Below are 14,175 nucleotides of genomic sequence, written 5' to 3' on the forward strand. Positions count from 1 at the left end.
TGTTTTAATATTGCTGAATACTCATTATACCCTTTCAGTTTGAAAATTCATGGCCTTCAGTTTTGGGTATTTTTCTTGAATTATATCTTGGATTTCTTCTCCTGTGTTTTCTGTTGTTTTCTCTGGGATGCCTATTCATATCTTGAATCTCCTAGACTTGAGATCTTTTAAAATCTTCTGTTTTCCATTTGTTCTTCTATTTATTCTATTTCCTCAGCCTTATACTTTTCTAACCCCTCTATTACCTACCTTACAGGATTAAACAAATTTGTATGCATAAAGTATTTAAAATAGTGCCTGGCATGTAGTAAGTGTTGGCTGTAATTGTTGTTGTTTAGTTTCTTAACTAATTGTTGAGGGGAGAGGTCTTTGGTCTTTTGACGTATTATTTTGACGTATTCGCTGTGTGACCTTGGGCAAGTCCTGTAATTTCTTTGATACCTACCTCTCAGATGTTTGTGAGCATCAAATGAGAATATATATGTGAAAATACTTAATAAACTTTGTACAGAGCTAATAGTTATTACTTGCATCTTTCAAATACCAAAAGTTTTTAGTTTGAAAGAAAATGATGGCTGAATTTCCAGGATTATTTTTAAGATTTCTTGATTGCATGTGACTATTTCTCACAAAACTGTATAAGCTAGGTAAACTTGAGCTAAATGCTAATGCTGCTTTTTAAAGAAGTTATTTCTTAATACTCAATCTCATTATGTTAGGCTGAAGAGAGATTATGAAATATTCATTTTATGAAGAGCTATGGCTTTACTTCAGATTGTATAAATCTGTGTAATGTAATAATTACTTAAGAAAGACCTGATTACTAGTTTAAATCCATGGATAGAATATTTATTGGAGTTTATTTTTCTTAAATGATATTTGAGATTAGGAAAAACAGAATCTGTCTTTTGGGTTTTCTCAATAGTAGTAATGTAATTTCAAATGTTAGCTCATTTTTGTTAATGGTGGCTTTTTGTTTGTTTGTTTTGTTTTAAGGTTTTTGGATTCAAAGCATAAAAACCATTACAAGATATACAATCTGTAAGTATGTTTTCTTGTTTGTATGCTTGCAAATATCTTCTAAAATAACTATTGAGTGAAAGTTATTTCCTTGTTAGAATGAGGTAAAGATATATTTTAACAGAATTGTATTCCTAAAACAATTAGTTCAAGAAGTCTGATTGAGAGCATTGTTAGGTCATTTAGAAAGTGTAGTGATGAGGTAAAACAATGTTGGCACAGATTCATGTTACTTGATCTGCTTTAAATGACTTGGCATCTAGCCCATCTTTGGGCCCATAACCATGTGGTAACTTGAAGTGTAATTCACACAGAGCTTCTGCTAAAGCATTAATGCCATCTTCCATGGAGGGATGCTTCTAGAGTAGACATAATTTTATTCTGTGTCTCTAGGTCAATTGATTGAAAAAGCTAGTAGCATATTCTCTAACTGTATATAAAATAAATAAGTTAACTAAAATTGTTGAATTGGGTGGTTTCTCTTGTCTGGGGCAGGGATGTAAGGATTGCCTCTTGATTCAGCTAGCTGACCTTATCTTTAACCTTTCATTTTTTCTTTTGACTTTGTGAGTAGAGGTGTAAAATAGAAAAAAAAAGAAGGAAAGAAAAATGTGAAGAAAATATCTTATCATTTTTGCTCTTGACCATTTTTTCCTTCCCAAAATATTGACTGTTTTCTAATTAAAAAAACAAATTGTGCATAAAATGTGTTATGTTTCTACCTGGCTTTTATTTTTCCTATGTGATATGTATAAATTATGCAATGGAAAAAATTTTAATCTAAAGTTATGTATGCTAATTTACTGTTATAATTTCTGTAGAGTTTATTTATCAAATGTAAGAACAAGGTTTTTTTCTGCATTCAGTGGGCTTTCAGATATTCACCAAAAAAATGAAAGATTCTCTGTGCCTTATTGGCTTGTGGGATGTTGCTTTTTTATCTTTAATTTAGTGATCTTTGTACTCTGATAAGGCTTCAGAAGACCTGAGAGTGAAGTAGACACTAGTATTGTATCTCTTAGTGAGTTGTCACTAATTTCCTCAGATGAACAAAGAAGCAAACATTTATTGAGGGCTTGCTACATGTTAGACATTCTACAACATTTTGTTAGTGCAGAGGTGAATAAGATGTAGTTCCATTCCTCTGGTAATTATAGTCTAATGTGAAAGGTAGACAAAGTATTATAGAGGAGGTAACTCTTGTATAGAAGAGAGCTGTGTAGACAACAGTCAAAATAGTGCATTGCACCCCGTAGGGAAGGTTTCATAAAGAATGGCATGTTTTGAGCTGGGGTGAAAAGAATCATAGAGGTTGACCTGAGGCTTAGGAGGAGGGGAAATGGCAGTGCAGGCAGAGAGAATGGCATGTAAGAAGCTTGTTGGCAATAATATTGTCTAGAATACGACAGATAATCCATTATGGTCAGATTATGGTGTGTGTGTTTGTGTGTACAGTGTAGTGGTAATAAGTAAGATGAAAGAAAGTAAAAGGTGCTGTAGAAACTTAAGTTTAGGTGGGTCCCAACTTAACAAATGATCTGTGCGTGTATCTTTCTCTTTTCTGGATTAACCTCTCCTACAAAAACTCTTGTTACAGGTGCCAGAGTGTTTCTGTGGAGGAAAATAAAAACCACAAAGTTTTGTAGTTTTTGAACAACTGGATTCAGAAGTTGAGTTTCAAAAAAAAACCCAAACAGAAAAGCCAAACAGGACATGAACTGTCAAAAGCTGGAGTCCACTAAATGAGTCACCTCAGGCTTAGACTCTTAGTACTGGGCATGTAGAGCGTCCCAGACTCTCTACTAAAGATAGAAAGATACTAAAGACAGATTCTGCCTTATTTCAAAACTTTGAGTTTAACATTATATCCAAAGAAAGGAAAGGAAATTCTTTTCATTCCTGTATGCAATGGCTTCCTGCTTCTAGAATTTAGGACTCAGGTTTGTACTGTCAGTATTGTGGGTCACTTGTGTTATTATGGTTAAAGTTGGCATTGGTATCTAGCCTGGAGAGTTGATTGCCTATTTGTTTTTGTATATCCAAACATCGGACCCCCAAGTTAATGAGCTGTCTCATTATTAGTTGAGAGTAGCTTCTGGTGCACATATTTTAACTCCCTTATCCCCCCATCCATTTAATGGAATCATAGACTGGAAAGTACCTGAAAGAGATCATTTAGTCCAACCTTCTCATTTTACTGATGGGGAATCTGAGGCCTAGAGAAGTTAAGTGAGTTGAACAGGGTCACACAGGTACATAAGGTAGCAGACCATCCACTGTTGATGCCAGTATTCCCTTTCTGTTTTTTTTGTTTGTTTGTTTGTTTTAATCACCCCAAATTTTACTTTCTTCAGAAGTTTCTACAACTGCCAAGTTGTAGCATGTTTTGATTTCTGATGGTCACTTTTCAGTCTTCTTTACTTTTCTACCTCTGTTTATATTTCTGGCTCTGGGTAAGTGAGTCTGATAAGTAGCAGATGTTTCTATTTTGTTTCTTTTATTTTTAGGATATTAATTAGATGTGATGTATGTCTTTGCAAACATATGTAAATTGAAAGATCTTAAAATATTTGCACTTGACATACCTGTATTTAATAGTATATTAAACTTTTTATGGCAATTATGACATATGTGGGTGAAGAAGAGTTCTTAATGTGGACTTTCTAATAATTGGCTGTAACTTTATATCTCTATTATCAGGCATTCAGTAAGTTATTTTAAGAAAGGACAAAATTAGCCTCATATCATTAACCAAATTCAGGTATACTTGGTGAATTACTTAGTACATTAATCAGTTCGTTTTATGCAAGTGTGTGTACTTCATTTTTGTATGTTCCTCTGTAATCTGTCTTCCGGTGGGGGTAAGGGGAGGAGGGGGGAGATAGGGTATAAAGACATACTATAGTTCTTGCCTTTGAGGAAGTTAAATGTTCACTGGATACTAATTTTTAAAAGGTTGACTATATTTCATGGTATATTCTGTTTGACATACAGTTATGCATCATTTTGTGGTAAACCTTCAGCTGTTGTTAATTTTTGTCTATTAAGTTTTATTTTGTAAGATAGGGATAGCTCCATTGAAGAGAGTAAAGAAGAGACCTACATGCCTAGCTGATTCTACGACGAATCTCATTTCTCTGGAAGCATTTCCTATTAATCTTATCCCTTTCTTCACTTTCTGTCTACTGCTTCATAAAAGCTCTCTTTCAGTGCATCTTTATTTCTTTTGTCTTATATAAGCCAATATGAGGTGATGATTTAAAAAAAGATATCTTTTGAGTTCTAGTTGTAAGGAAGTATAAATACACTTGTCTTAGTCAGATCCCATTTACCATTCATGTATCTTTAATTTTGTTTTGTTGAAAGACTTGTCTTATCACTAGTATACCATAAATTTACAAGGGACTCTGTGTGTGAGTGTGTGTGTGTGCAGTTATCAGAGAAAGTTTGTGTTTTGTTTTTTTAAATTTTTAAAAATTTATTTATTTTTGGCTGCGTTGGGTCTTCGTTGCTGTGCGTGGGCTTTCTCTAGTTGCGGCGAGCAGGGGCTACTCTTCGTTGCGGTGCACGGCAACAGGCATGAGGGCTTCAGCAGTTGTGGCGCACAAGCTCAGTAGTTGTGGCTCGTGGGCTCCAGAGCACAGGCTCAGTAGTTGTGGTGCCTGGGCTTAGCTGCTCCACAGCATGTGGGATCTCCCTGGACCAGGGATTGAACCTGTGTCCCCTGCATTAGCAGACGGGTTCTTAACCACTGCATCACCAGGGAAGCCCCATCAGAGAAGGTTTTAATTAAGAAAGTCTTCTTCCCGTTGCGGAGCACAGGCTCTGGACGCACAGGCTCAGCAGCCATGGCTCACGGGCCCCACCGCTCCGCGGCATGTGGGATCTTTCCAGACCGGGGCACGAACCCGTGTCCCCGGCATCGGCAGGCAGACTCTCAACCACTGTGCCACTAGGGAAGCCCCATCAGAGAAGGTTTTAATTAAGAGAGTCTTTTTTCTTTCTTACCCGACCAACCACTCCCCAGATCACTTTTATCACTACCAGGCGCAGTATATGTTTTCATATACTCCCTATCCATACCTGTAGATATTTTCACAATTTTTTCATGTTTTCATTATCACTGTTTGTTGGTTCTTTGATGCCAAATAATGCTCTTGTTGGAATGCTGACTTTGACTAAAATTTGTTATTGTTTTGTTTTTTAAACTTTTATATTTTTTACTATGCGTGGAGTATGGAACAATACTGAAAAAAGTTTGACTTTTGTAATCAGAGGTGCTGGGCTCTTCCATTTACATATCGTGATTTGGGGCCAGTTTTGTAATGCTCTTCTAAATTTTAGCTTTCTCATACATAAAATGGAGACAGTATTAACTGTTATATGATTGTGAGGGTATGCACATCTAATAGACATTTAGTAGCTCATTATTTTCACTTTCCCTCCATTTTTTTCCTCTTAATAATATTTGAGAATCAGTGTATGAAGGCAGTTATCAGCAGTGTTTATCAAGCCAAACATTTTGAGCTGCTAAAAAAGTACAGGAATTTTAGATAACTGAAGCTGTATGAAACTCAAAATGTTTATTTTTTGTTGTGCTCTCATGAGACCAGTTTCTTAGAATTGTTTCCTGGTATATACCTCTCCCCTCACCTCGTAAGCCCTATTTTACATGATTCCTTATAAAGTATTCCATTAAGGATTCTTCTCTATTGACCATACTCCTCTTTAACCTGTACCAAAGAAAGTGTAAAATGTTACTATTTTCTTGGTCAGTTCTCTTTTTCCTGCCTGTCATTTTTTTTTTTAATAAAAGCGAGTATGAAATTATTTAGCAAGGATACGTATATGTGCATATGTCATTGTTAAATAAATTTTCTTTCTAGCAAAACTCAATATACTAAATTATAGTATGCTAAAATGGAAAAGCTTTGTTTTCAGCAATATTGTGAGAAGCTGGTTTGTTTCAGGTCTGACCAGTTAGAAATTAGTGGGTTGCAGTTTGCTTATAATTAGTTCAACCTTCATGTGGATTTTTTTAAATTTTATTTTTTATTTTTTTTGCCACACCACCTGGCTTGCTGGACCTTAGTTCCCTGACCAGGGATTGAACCCAGGTCCTCGGCAGTGAGAGCACCAGGGAATTCCCAACCTTGATGTGGATTTGAGTTTAAAAATTGTTTAAAATAAATGAACTCTACAGATATTTCAGGATTTCTAAATGTAAAACACAGGTCCATAACCACTTATGTGAAATTCTTTGGGCTAGTTGTGTTTCAGCATTCAGAATTTTTCAGTTTTTAGAAAGGTAACATGGAAGCATATATTTTGTATTGCATAACACTCCAGTGGGGTTTGGAACAGTACCTAGAATAAAATGTTTCACTCTTTGCTGTCAGTGTATTCCTATTAATTAAGGAGTACACATTCTCATAAACTCAGATCTGCTGCAATTGAGTTTGCCATACAGTTAAGAGAAAGTTTCAGATGCTTCAAAATTTGGGGATTTTGGAATGGTAGATTCAGAGTCTATGGACCTTTATTTGTTTTAAAATGCTAAGTTTTTATTTTAAATAATTTTTAAAATATCTGGTTTGGTTAGTAGTTGAAGGTACCAGAATACTGCTGACCACAAGCTAATGTATATGGAATCCCTTTCTGAGCCTATTAATGTTTATAAACATGGCCTATTAATCATGAGTCAGCCAGTGCATGATAACAAATGTGACTACTATTAAAAAGACAAATTTTAGCATGCTGTAAGTAATGCTAAGTCAACATTACTTTTTTCTATTCTATATTGATTTTACTTACTAGTCTTTCATTTCTCTCAGACTTTAATTAAAACTTATAACCTGAGAGATTATTGAAAAAGATGACCTTTGACTTCTCTAAAGAGAGAAAGATCTGGTTAAAAGATGTAGTAAGTGTTGTGTCTGAGTAGATTAGCATCATTCAGTTTTTCTTTACTTTTCCTTTGCCCTTATAATTTTACTGTTTTTAACATACATCTTTTATAGTAATAGTTTGAGAAAACTGTATATGCTCAATTATAAGGCAAAGATAAAACAGAAGCTAGTTAGTTGTTTACACATATCTTGTGAAATCAAAAATAAAGACCATTAGCATATATAATTTTCACAAAGGGAATGTGAAGGTGTAGATGCAGATGAATTTGCAATGTTGTATATTAGTGGCATTATAAGTTTTGTAAGCAAGCGTATAAACTCTGATTGTATATACTTAACATTTTCAGCCTTGATTTCCTTAATTGTAAAATGTGGATAATAACAGTACCTACTTCACAGGAGTCTTAAGATTAAAAGCAATAGTTAATGTAAGACATTTAATATAATGCTTGGTACATTATAAAGGTTCAGAAAATGTTTGTTACTAATATACTTTTTTTTCTCAAGTGCAAAAGATAATTTTATATCACATTTAAACTTTTCTTTTAGATGTGCTGAAAGACATTATGATACCGCCAAATTTAACTGCAGAGGTAAGCATAAATACACTGTATTATGTTTGATAACTTGAAGCCAACAGTCTAAATCTTACTGTCATACCAATAATGAATAATTTCAATTATTAAGTGATATATTTATCTTAAAGATGGTCTTAGAAAATTTGAAAAATAAATTTAATTTTGCTATTGTGTTTTTGGAAACAAGAATCATATAAACCTGCCAGTAGTACTAGGAAGACTAAATTGTAGAATAGACCGAGAATTAGGAGAAATTCCTAGACCGACAGTAAAATAAAGAGAGGGTTATTCCTACAGTTTGATGCATTTGGTGTAACAGTAAGAGATTACAGGGAGAAAGAAGAACAACTTAACTCCTCTCGAGGAACATGACCTGCGTGGTGGAAAAGGGTATAATGAAATATGGATAAGAGGAGCCTGATAGATGAGAGCAGGAGTTGATTTAAATGTGTTCTTCTCCAGGTGTAGTAAATTCTATCTCAGAGCCCACAGAAACTTTCATTTGTATTTGTGGAACCCTTTGAACCATGAGAGACCTGAAGAGTTGAAAAGCTTGGCAAGATGCTGCCGTGATAGTCAAAAAGAGAAAGTGGGTGCCTTGACAGATTGATATGTTTGCCATTGATCCCTCCTAAATATTTAGAATGGACTTTCAAACAGTTGGTTTGAGAATTCAGAAGTGCTAATGGCTGTGAGAGCCAGGATAGATTTACTAAGAATGTTTCATTTTTAGTGGATTTAGGCTACTGCTTATTGGTCAAAGAGTGTTTTACTCGAGGTTTATCTAGCTTTAACAGGTTTTTCTGGATGTTTTTGTATGCCACTGGGGAAATGAAGATGGAATGATGGTACAGCTGGGCAGATGACTAAGTAAAAGCTGTCCTGATGATTCCTGTAATGGTAGTCATTGTCTACTTGAAGAGCTGTTCTGTCACACCAAAGGCTTAATTGAGTGTATCTTGTACCCCATTATGTATGAGTTGGTTGAAGATATAAAGGACATACTTTTCACATATTTAGGTAACACAGAAGTTAAGTACATTGAATGTTAGTGGGCATTTTTAAGAATCTTAATAGAGTGGAACCAATAAGATAAAATTTAGTAGTGATATATTTAAAGTCCTATTTCTAGAAAAAATTTTTTAAAAACCTCAACTCTAACTGTAGGGAACAGAGAAGTTTTGAGTTCTTATAACTCATGTGAAAAGACCTGAAACTTCGTTTGATAAACTTTACTACAATTGTATACATTTTATAGCTTGGGGCTTTTTTTTCCTCAATTTCTTTTGTAAATGTCTTTAAAGTCATGTGTATACAACACTAACATTTGCAAGACCATCTTTAAAATAACATGTTTGACGTTTTTATTATATGAAGTGTAAAATGCAGTCTTTTCCATTGTTGATTTGTTAGTGATCTGTACTTTCTTTGGAATATTTGTTTTGTGATTATGCAATATTATAAGTGTTACAATTCCTTTTGTTAGAAAATGTATTCAGAGCCCTGATAAGAGGCTCCTGTGACATTTAATTTTGAGTTTACCTCCACCTCTGATATGTTGTGACCTCTGATACTTCTTTGCTACTCTATTGCAAAGTTTCCTCCTTCATAAAGTGAGGAAAATAATACCTGGTTTCCCTGTCTAATGGATAAATTTGAGTTGAGAGACTATTTTCTATTCAAAAATTAGAAAATTATGAGACAATAAATTATTTTTCTCTGGAGTTCAGTTTTTCTTTAAGAACTCTGTTAAGTTTATATGCAACATTTCTAAAGTTAACCTACTTTTAATAAGCAATTCAGGAGAGATTTTTTTCTTATTTGAGGTTATCTTTTTACCACAGTTGCACAGTATCCTTTCGAAGACCATAATCCACCACAGCTAGAACTTATCAAACCCTTTTGTGAAGATCTTGACCAATGGCTAAGTGAAGATGACAATCATGTAGCAGCAATTCACTGTAAAGCTGGAAAGGGACGAACTGGTGTAATGATTTGCGCATATTTGTTACATCGGGGCAAGTTTTTAAAGGCACAAGAGGCCCTAGATTTCTATGGGGAAGTAAGGACCAGAGACAAAAAGGTAAGTTATATTTGATGTTTTTTTCCTTTATTCTTCCTAGATCTGAGAATTTATTGGAAAATAAATTTTTAAAAAGATAGTTGTTAACCCTTATTTTCTTTCCTCTAAACATTTAAATCAGTATACTACCTTAACTTTCACATGAGCAAATGACAGATTCATTCAATTTTTCTGTTCATTCTAGCATTTTCATGTCGTGCTAACAAATCTTACCCATTAACTGGATTGCATATTTGGTATCATGAAATCTTTACAAAGCATTTAAAAAAGCAGCACATTGATCAAAAGTAAGCTTGATACTCCTGAAGCTTGCTTGAAAATAAAATGTCTTTGGATAATAATTTGGATGCCATTACCTAGTAAAGTGTGATCTTTACTTTTAAAATACATAGAGATTATTCTTTGATTTGAATATTCATAAATGTGGTTATAATTAAGATTAGTCAAAGGTTCTTCTCTTATTCAGAAGACTAAAGACTATGCTGAAAATCATTGACAAATTTAATTTGTGTAGTACATTTGAAAGCAAAAAATGAACTCTTGGGAGAATTTTTTACAGTGATTTTCAAGGGATTTATTTCTTTGGATACTAAGTATGGCAAAACATGTTTACATTTCTTACAAATGGACTTTGTACATTTCTGTCTCCAAGAAAGAAAAAAAAACAAACTACTTCAGATAGATGGAAAAACTCATTTAGAGACCTCTACTGAGGAAGACATCCTAATTTTATATGAAAAATTTATTCTAGTTTTAATAATTTTCACAATGAGGAAGGTTCTCTTACAGTTTAAGCTAATTTCTTTTTAATTTAACTTCAAAACAGAAACATAAGTGATCATAGCCATCATTTTCAGCTGGATAATGGCATTGATTCCTGGTTCCTTTACTCCTTCCTCATTTCTTGTTTTACTCGTCGCTGTTACATTTTTGAATTATATCTAAGGATGCCAAAGCACTGTTTATTGGTGACAGTTTGCAAAATTGAATCTTATTGTTAATGCATGATTTTGGTGAGTGTTGATTATAATAACTTGCCATACATTTCTGTATACTGTGTGCACCCCGGGATGATAGCACTAGAATGAATTTCAGAGCAGAGGACTGAGATGTTTTCTTTGGTTCATCCTTTCTTCATTTAGAGGGAGACAATTGCTTTTACTGATTAAAAATATAGAAGGTAAATTTTTCTGTGCTTAAGTGAATAAATATAGGGCAGCACAGGGAAAAGAGACTGAATGAGAAGAAAACCTAGAGAGATGGGTCAAATTAAAATACAGTCACAGGAGCAGTGCTAGAAATTTAAAACAGGGTTGATGAGCAGCAGACATTTTGGTAATCAAAAAGAAATCAGGTAAAAAGAATTTAAAATAAAAACAGAAAAGTTGTGTAATGTGGAGCCAGAACTAGCTTTAAGTTAGGGGCTCTTAAACTGTTTATGTTATATACCTTTTAAAAATATGATGAAAACTCTAACTATTCTCCCACAAAAAATATGCATCATGTACATGAGCATACAATTTTGCTTATAGTATTTAATTGCACTGAAAATTTTTTTTTTTTTAACAAAGAATGTAAAAAATACTTTAAGAATGATGTCTCATTTTCTTTTTTTATGCCAGGCAGTGGCCACTACTTGAGACTGCTGAATAAATCCGAGTGGTACAGATTAACCAAAATTAAGCTTTAGTTCTGCTCAGTAGTAAATTTTCATGAAAGGGCTGCTATTATTTAGCTTTTAAATAACACATTGAAACTATGCCATTGTCTTTGACTTGGCAACTTTTATGTCATTTTTGATATCTAATTAGTTTTGACTTTGTTTCCCCATCTCATGAAAGAATGAAAGAACAAATGGACTCTGTAGATTTTTTTTTTTTTTTTTGCCAGATGAAAGTAGGCTTGTGTCAAGAAATAAGAATTCTTATAAGACTCTTCAGATTAATTCATGTTGCATCATTTTCTTTGCCTTCTAGTTATTGAGATCATTTTTTGGCAAGATTCTGGCATAATGCTGTGTTTGAAGGAAAAAATTATGACTCCACATTTTAGTTTTAATATTGAAGAGTTAAACTGTGTTAATGAGTTGGTATTTTATGCAGGTAAAATTCTAGCTATAGAATTTGTCTTCCTAAAGCAAGTGAACTTATGTGTAGCAAAGAATTGCATAGTTGCTCCCACTTCTTGACAAAACCTAAGTCCTTGATTGAAAGTCTTGGCTTTCCTGAATTTGACAACTTTCACAACAGTAGATTTTTTCATGACAAATCCTCTTGCACAGTCTGTGATTCAAGACTTGGCTCTCATGAAGTCATAGAATACTTTTACAACAATAGCTAAGCTTTCTCTTGGGATTCATGGTAGAGTCTTACACACCAGTGCATACTGGTGAACAAAGCATGGAGTCACAGTGACTTGTAGAACTTCTGTCTTTACCAAAGCAGCAAAACCAGATGTTTTGCCAGGCATTAAGGTGTACTCTGTCTACAGAATACTGAGATTTCTTCAGGGGACTTTTTTTGGGCAGAGGAACTTCACCGTTTTGAAAATGTTACTGTCTGCTGAAGTTTCCAAAAAGGACTCCAAAATAGGAATTATTGTTTGTGTCAACATGCATGTATTTGATGAAAACTAGTAGCTGGCTAAACTGAGATTTCATATGCTGAAGAGAAGTGGTATCTCCAGTCCTTTCATGACCTGCTTCATAGTTTTAGAAAAAAATGTCTGTTTTTTTGGAATGGATAAAACTGATAGAGATACTACAGCAGTCTTACTTTTCTGTTGCAAACTACAAGTATGTTTGACCATTTCTAAGATATTTGCCTTCACCATGTTCACTCTGTGACTTTTTTGTTTGTCTGGCATTACAGTATCCTTGTAGGTTACTTTAATCAAGGATTTTGAGTTGGGGGGCAAATAAGGTATTTGTAATGGTCCAGCCTTTGTAACTAAGCTGTGCTCTCATGTGTTCTTACACACATCTCCCACCCCCGTCACACTTCCCTCCCTCTTACTCTCTTATACCCCCCCACCCCCGCATATGTGAATATATACTCTGTCTGACGTGGGTGCTTCTTCAGGATAGTTGGCTGAATGCTTCTGATAGTGAGAACTAGCCATATAAGAAGCACTTGGGATATTCCGTCCCATCGTGTTCAAGGAAAAAGTAAAACCTAAGGATACTTAAACTTTATTGTATTTTATTTTCTCTGTTTTCTGTTTAAGTTAGATTCAAGAGATGTCTACATAATGAAAAATGAGGCCATATTTTAATTTTCAATGGCAAGATATTGTAGTCATCACAATCTGGTAATACAATTGTCAGTTCTGTTTCTCTGTGGAGGAGAGGAGAGGAGATTTGATGAAATGGCAAGCCCCATGGGATACTGTTGTGAAACAGGGGCCAGAGTGAAAAGATAGCAAGAGAAGTATTTATGAAAATAAAATGCAAAGCCTGTAGTGTCATGTGGTAGAATAATAGTAGCTACATCATCAGCAGAGCTGTTCCAGGCACAGCATATTCTCTGTCCTCTTATAGGTTAGAATCTCACCCAAGTGAAAGGTGATGGGTTAATAGAAAATGGAGTTCTGTATATACTACTAAGGATGTACTCAGTAAAATTATGTTTAGCTGTTACATGACATTAAAACTCAGAGTTATGTAATTTGGCCAAAATTGATCACTTTAGCATCTTGAAGTCAAAGTAAATCATTAAGATCTGCTGTGCTTATTTTATTAGCTCATGATTAATTAATATAACTAGACTATTTTTTGGATGAATTATTCACAGGCTCTAAAGGAGTATCCTAATGTGCTCCTACCTTTATCCTTGTGTATATTTTAAAAGGCAAAAAGACATTTATGGGCAGATGCTGTTGACAAAGCTGTATTTTACTAAACGGTGTTGTTTCCATTATAGGTTGAAACAGCATTAGAAAGCGAGACAGAGTAGATAAAAGTCATAAGATTATGAGGTTTTTTTTTTTTTTTTTTTTTTTGCAGGAGTATTTCTTATTTTATAGATGATAAAACTGAGGCCCAGAAAGATGAAGTGCTTTGAACAGGATTATCCAAACAATTAATGACGGTATTCAGAGTAAAATTTGAATCCCCTGACACACTGGTGAACTTCTTTCTATAATATCAAGTCCATAAATCCTGGAATTGTAAAAGAGTTTTGAAGCTCTTCAGAATTAATCTCTGCACAGAGTCAAGCTCTCCTGAAAGGTCACATAATGATGATGAAATTGGCCTCTTTTGACAAGGCTCTTCAGTTTATATTTAAAAATAGATTCTGGAGCAGTAAAGACCCCTGATTAAGTAGAATAAGGATAGCTTGAGTTTGTTGGTGTTAAAAATATAATGCTGCAGGCTTCCTTTAAATCTTTGGAATTTGTCTTACAAATTTTCAAATAAATCACATGTTTACCTAATGGTAAGAGTACTAGTGAAATAATAATATATATAATATATTTTTAGGGCTTCCCTGGTGGCGTAATGGTTGAGAGTCCGCCTGCCGATGCAGGGGACACAGGTTGGTGCCCCGGTCTGGGAAGATCCCACATGCTGCGAAGCAGGTGGGCC

The 14,175-nt window shown here is 34.3% G+C and overlaps 1 protein-coding gene across 1 annotated transcript in view; it reads left to right on the forward strand.

The window, feature by feature from the left end:
- PTEN (phosphatase and tensin homolog) overlaps positions 1–14,175 on the forward strand; it is a 90,186-nt gene that overhangs the window by 51,208 nt on the left and 24,803 nt on the right. Inside the window, exons 3-5 of the mRNA XM_007470299.1 lie at positions 997–1,041; positions 7,479–7,522; positions 9,352–9,590. Coding sequence (XP_007470361.1) covers positions 997–1,041; positions 7,479–7,522; positions 9,352–9,590 — 328 coding nt within the window. The remainder of the gene's footprint in view (positions 1–996; positions 1,042–7,478; positions 7,523–9,351; positions 9,591–14,175) is intronic.

Source organism: Lipotes vexillifer, unplaced genomic scaffold, assembly GCF_000442215.2.
Source record: "Lipotes vexillifer unplaced genomic scaffold, Lipotes_vexillifer_v1.1 scaffold690, whole genome shotgun sequence".
Lineage (NCBI taxonomy): Eukaryota > Metazoa > Chordata > Mammalia > Artiodactyla > Lipotidae > Lipotes > Lipotes vexillifer.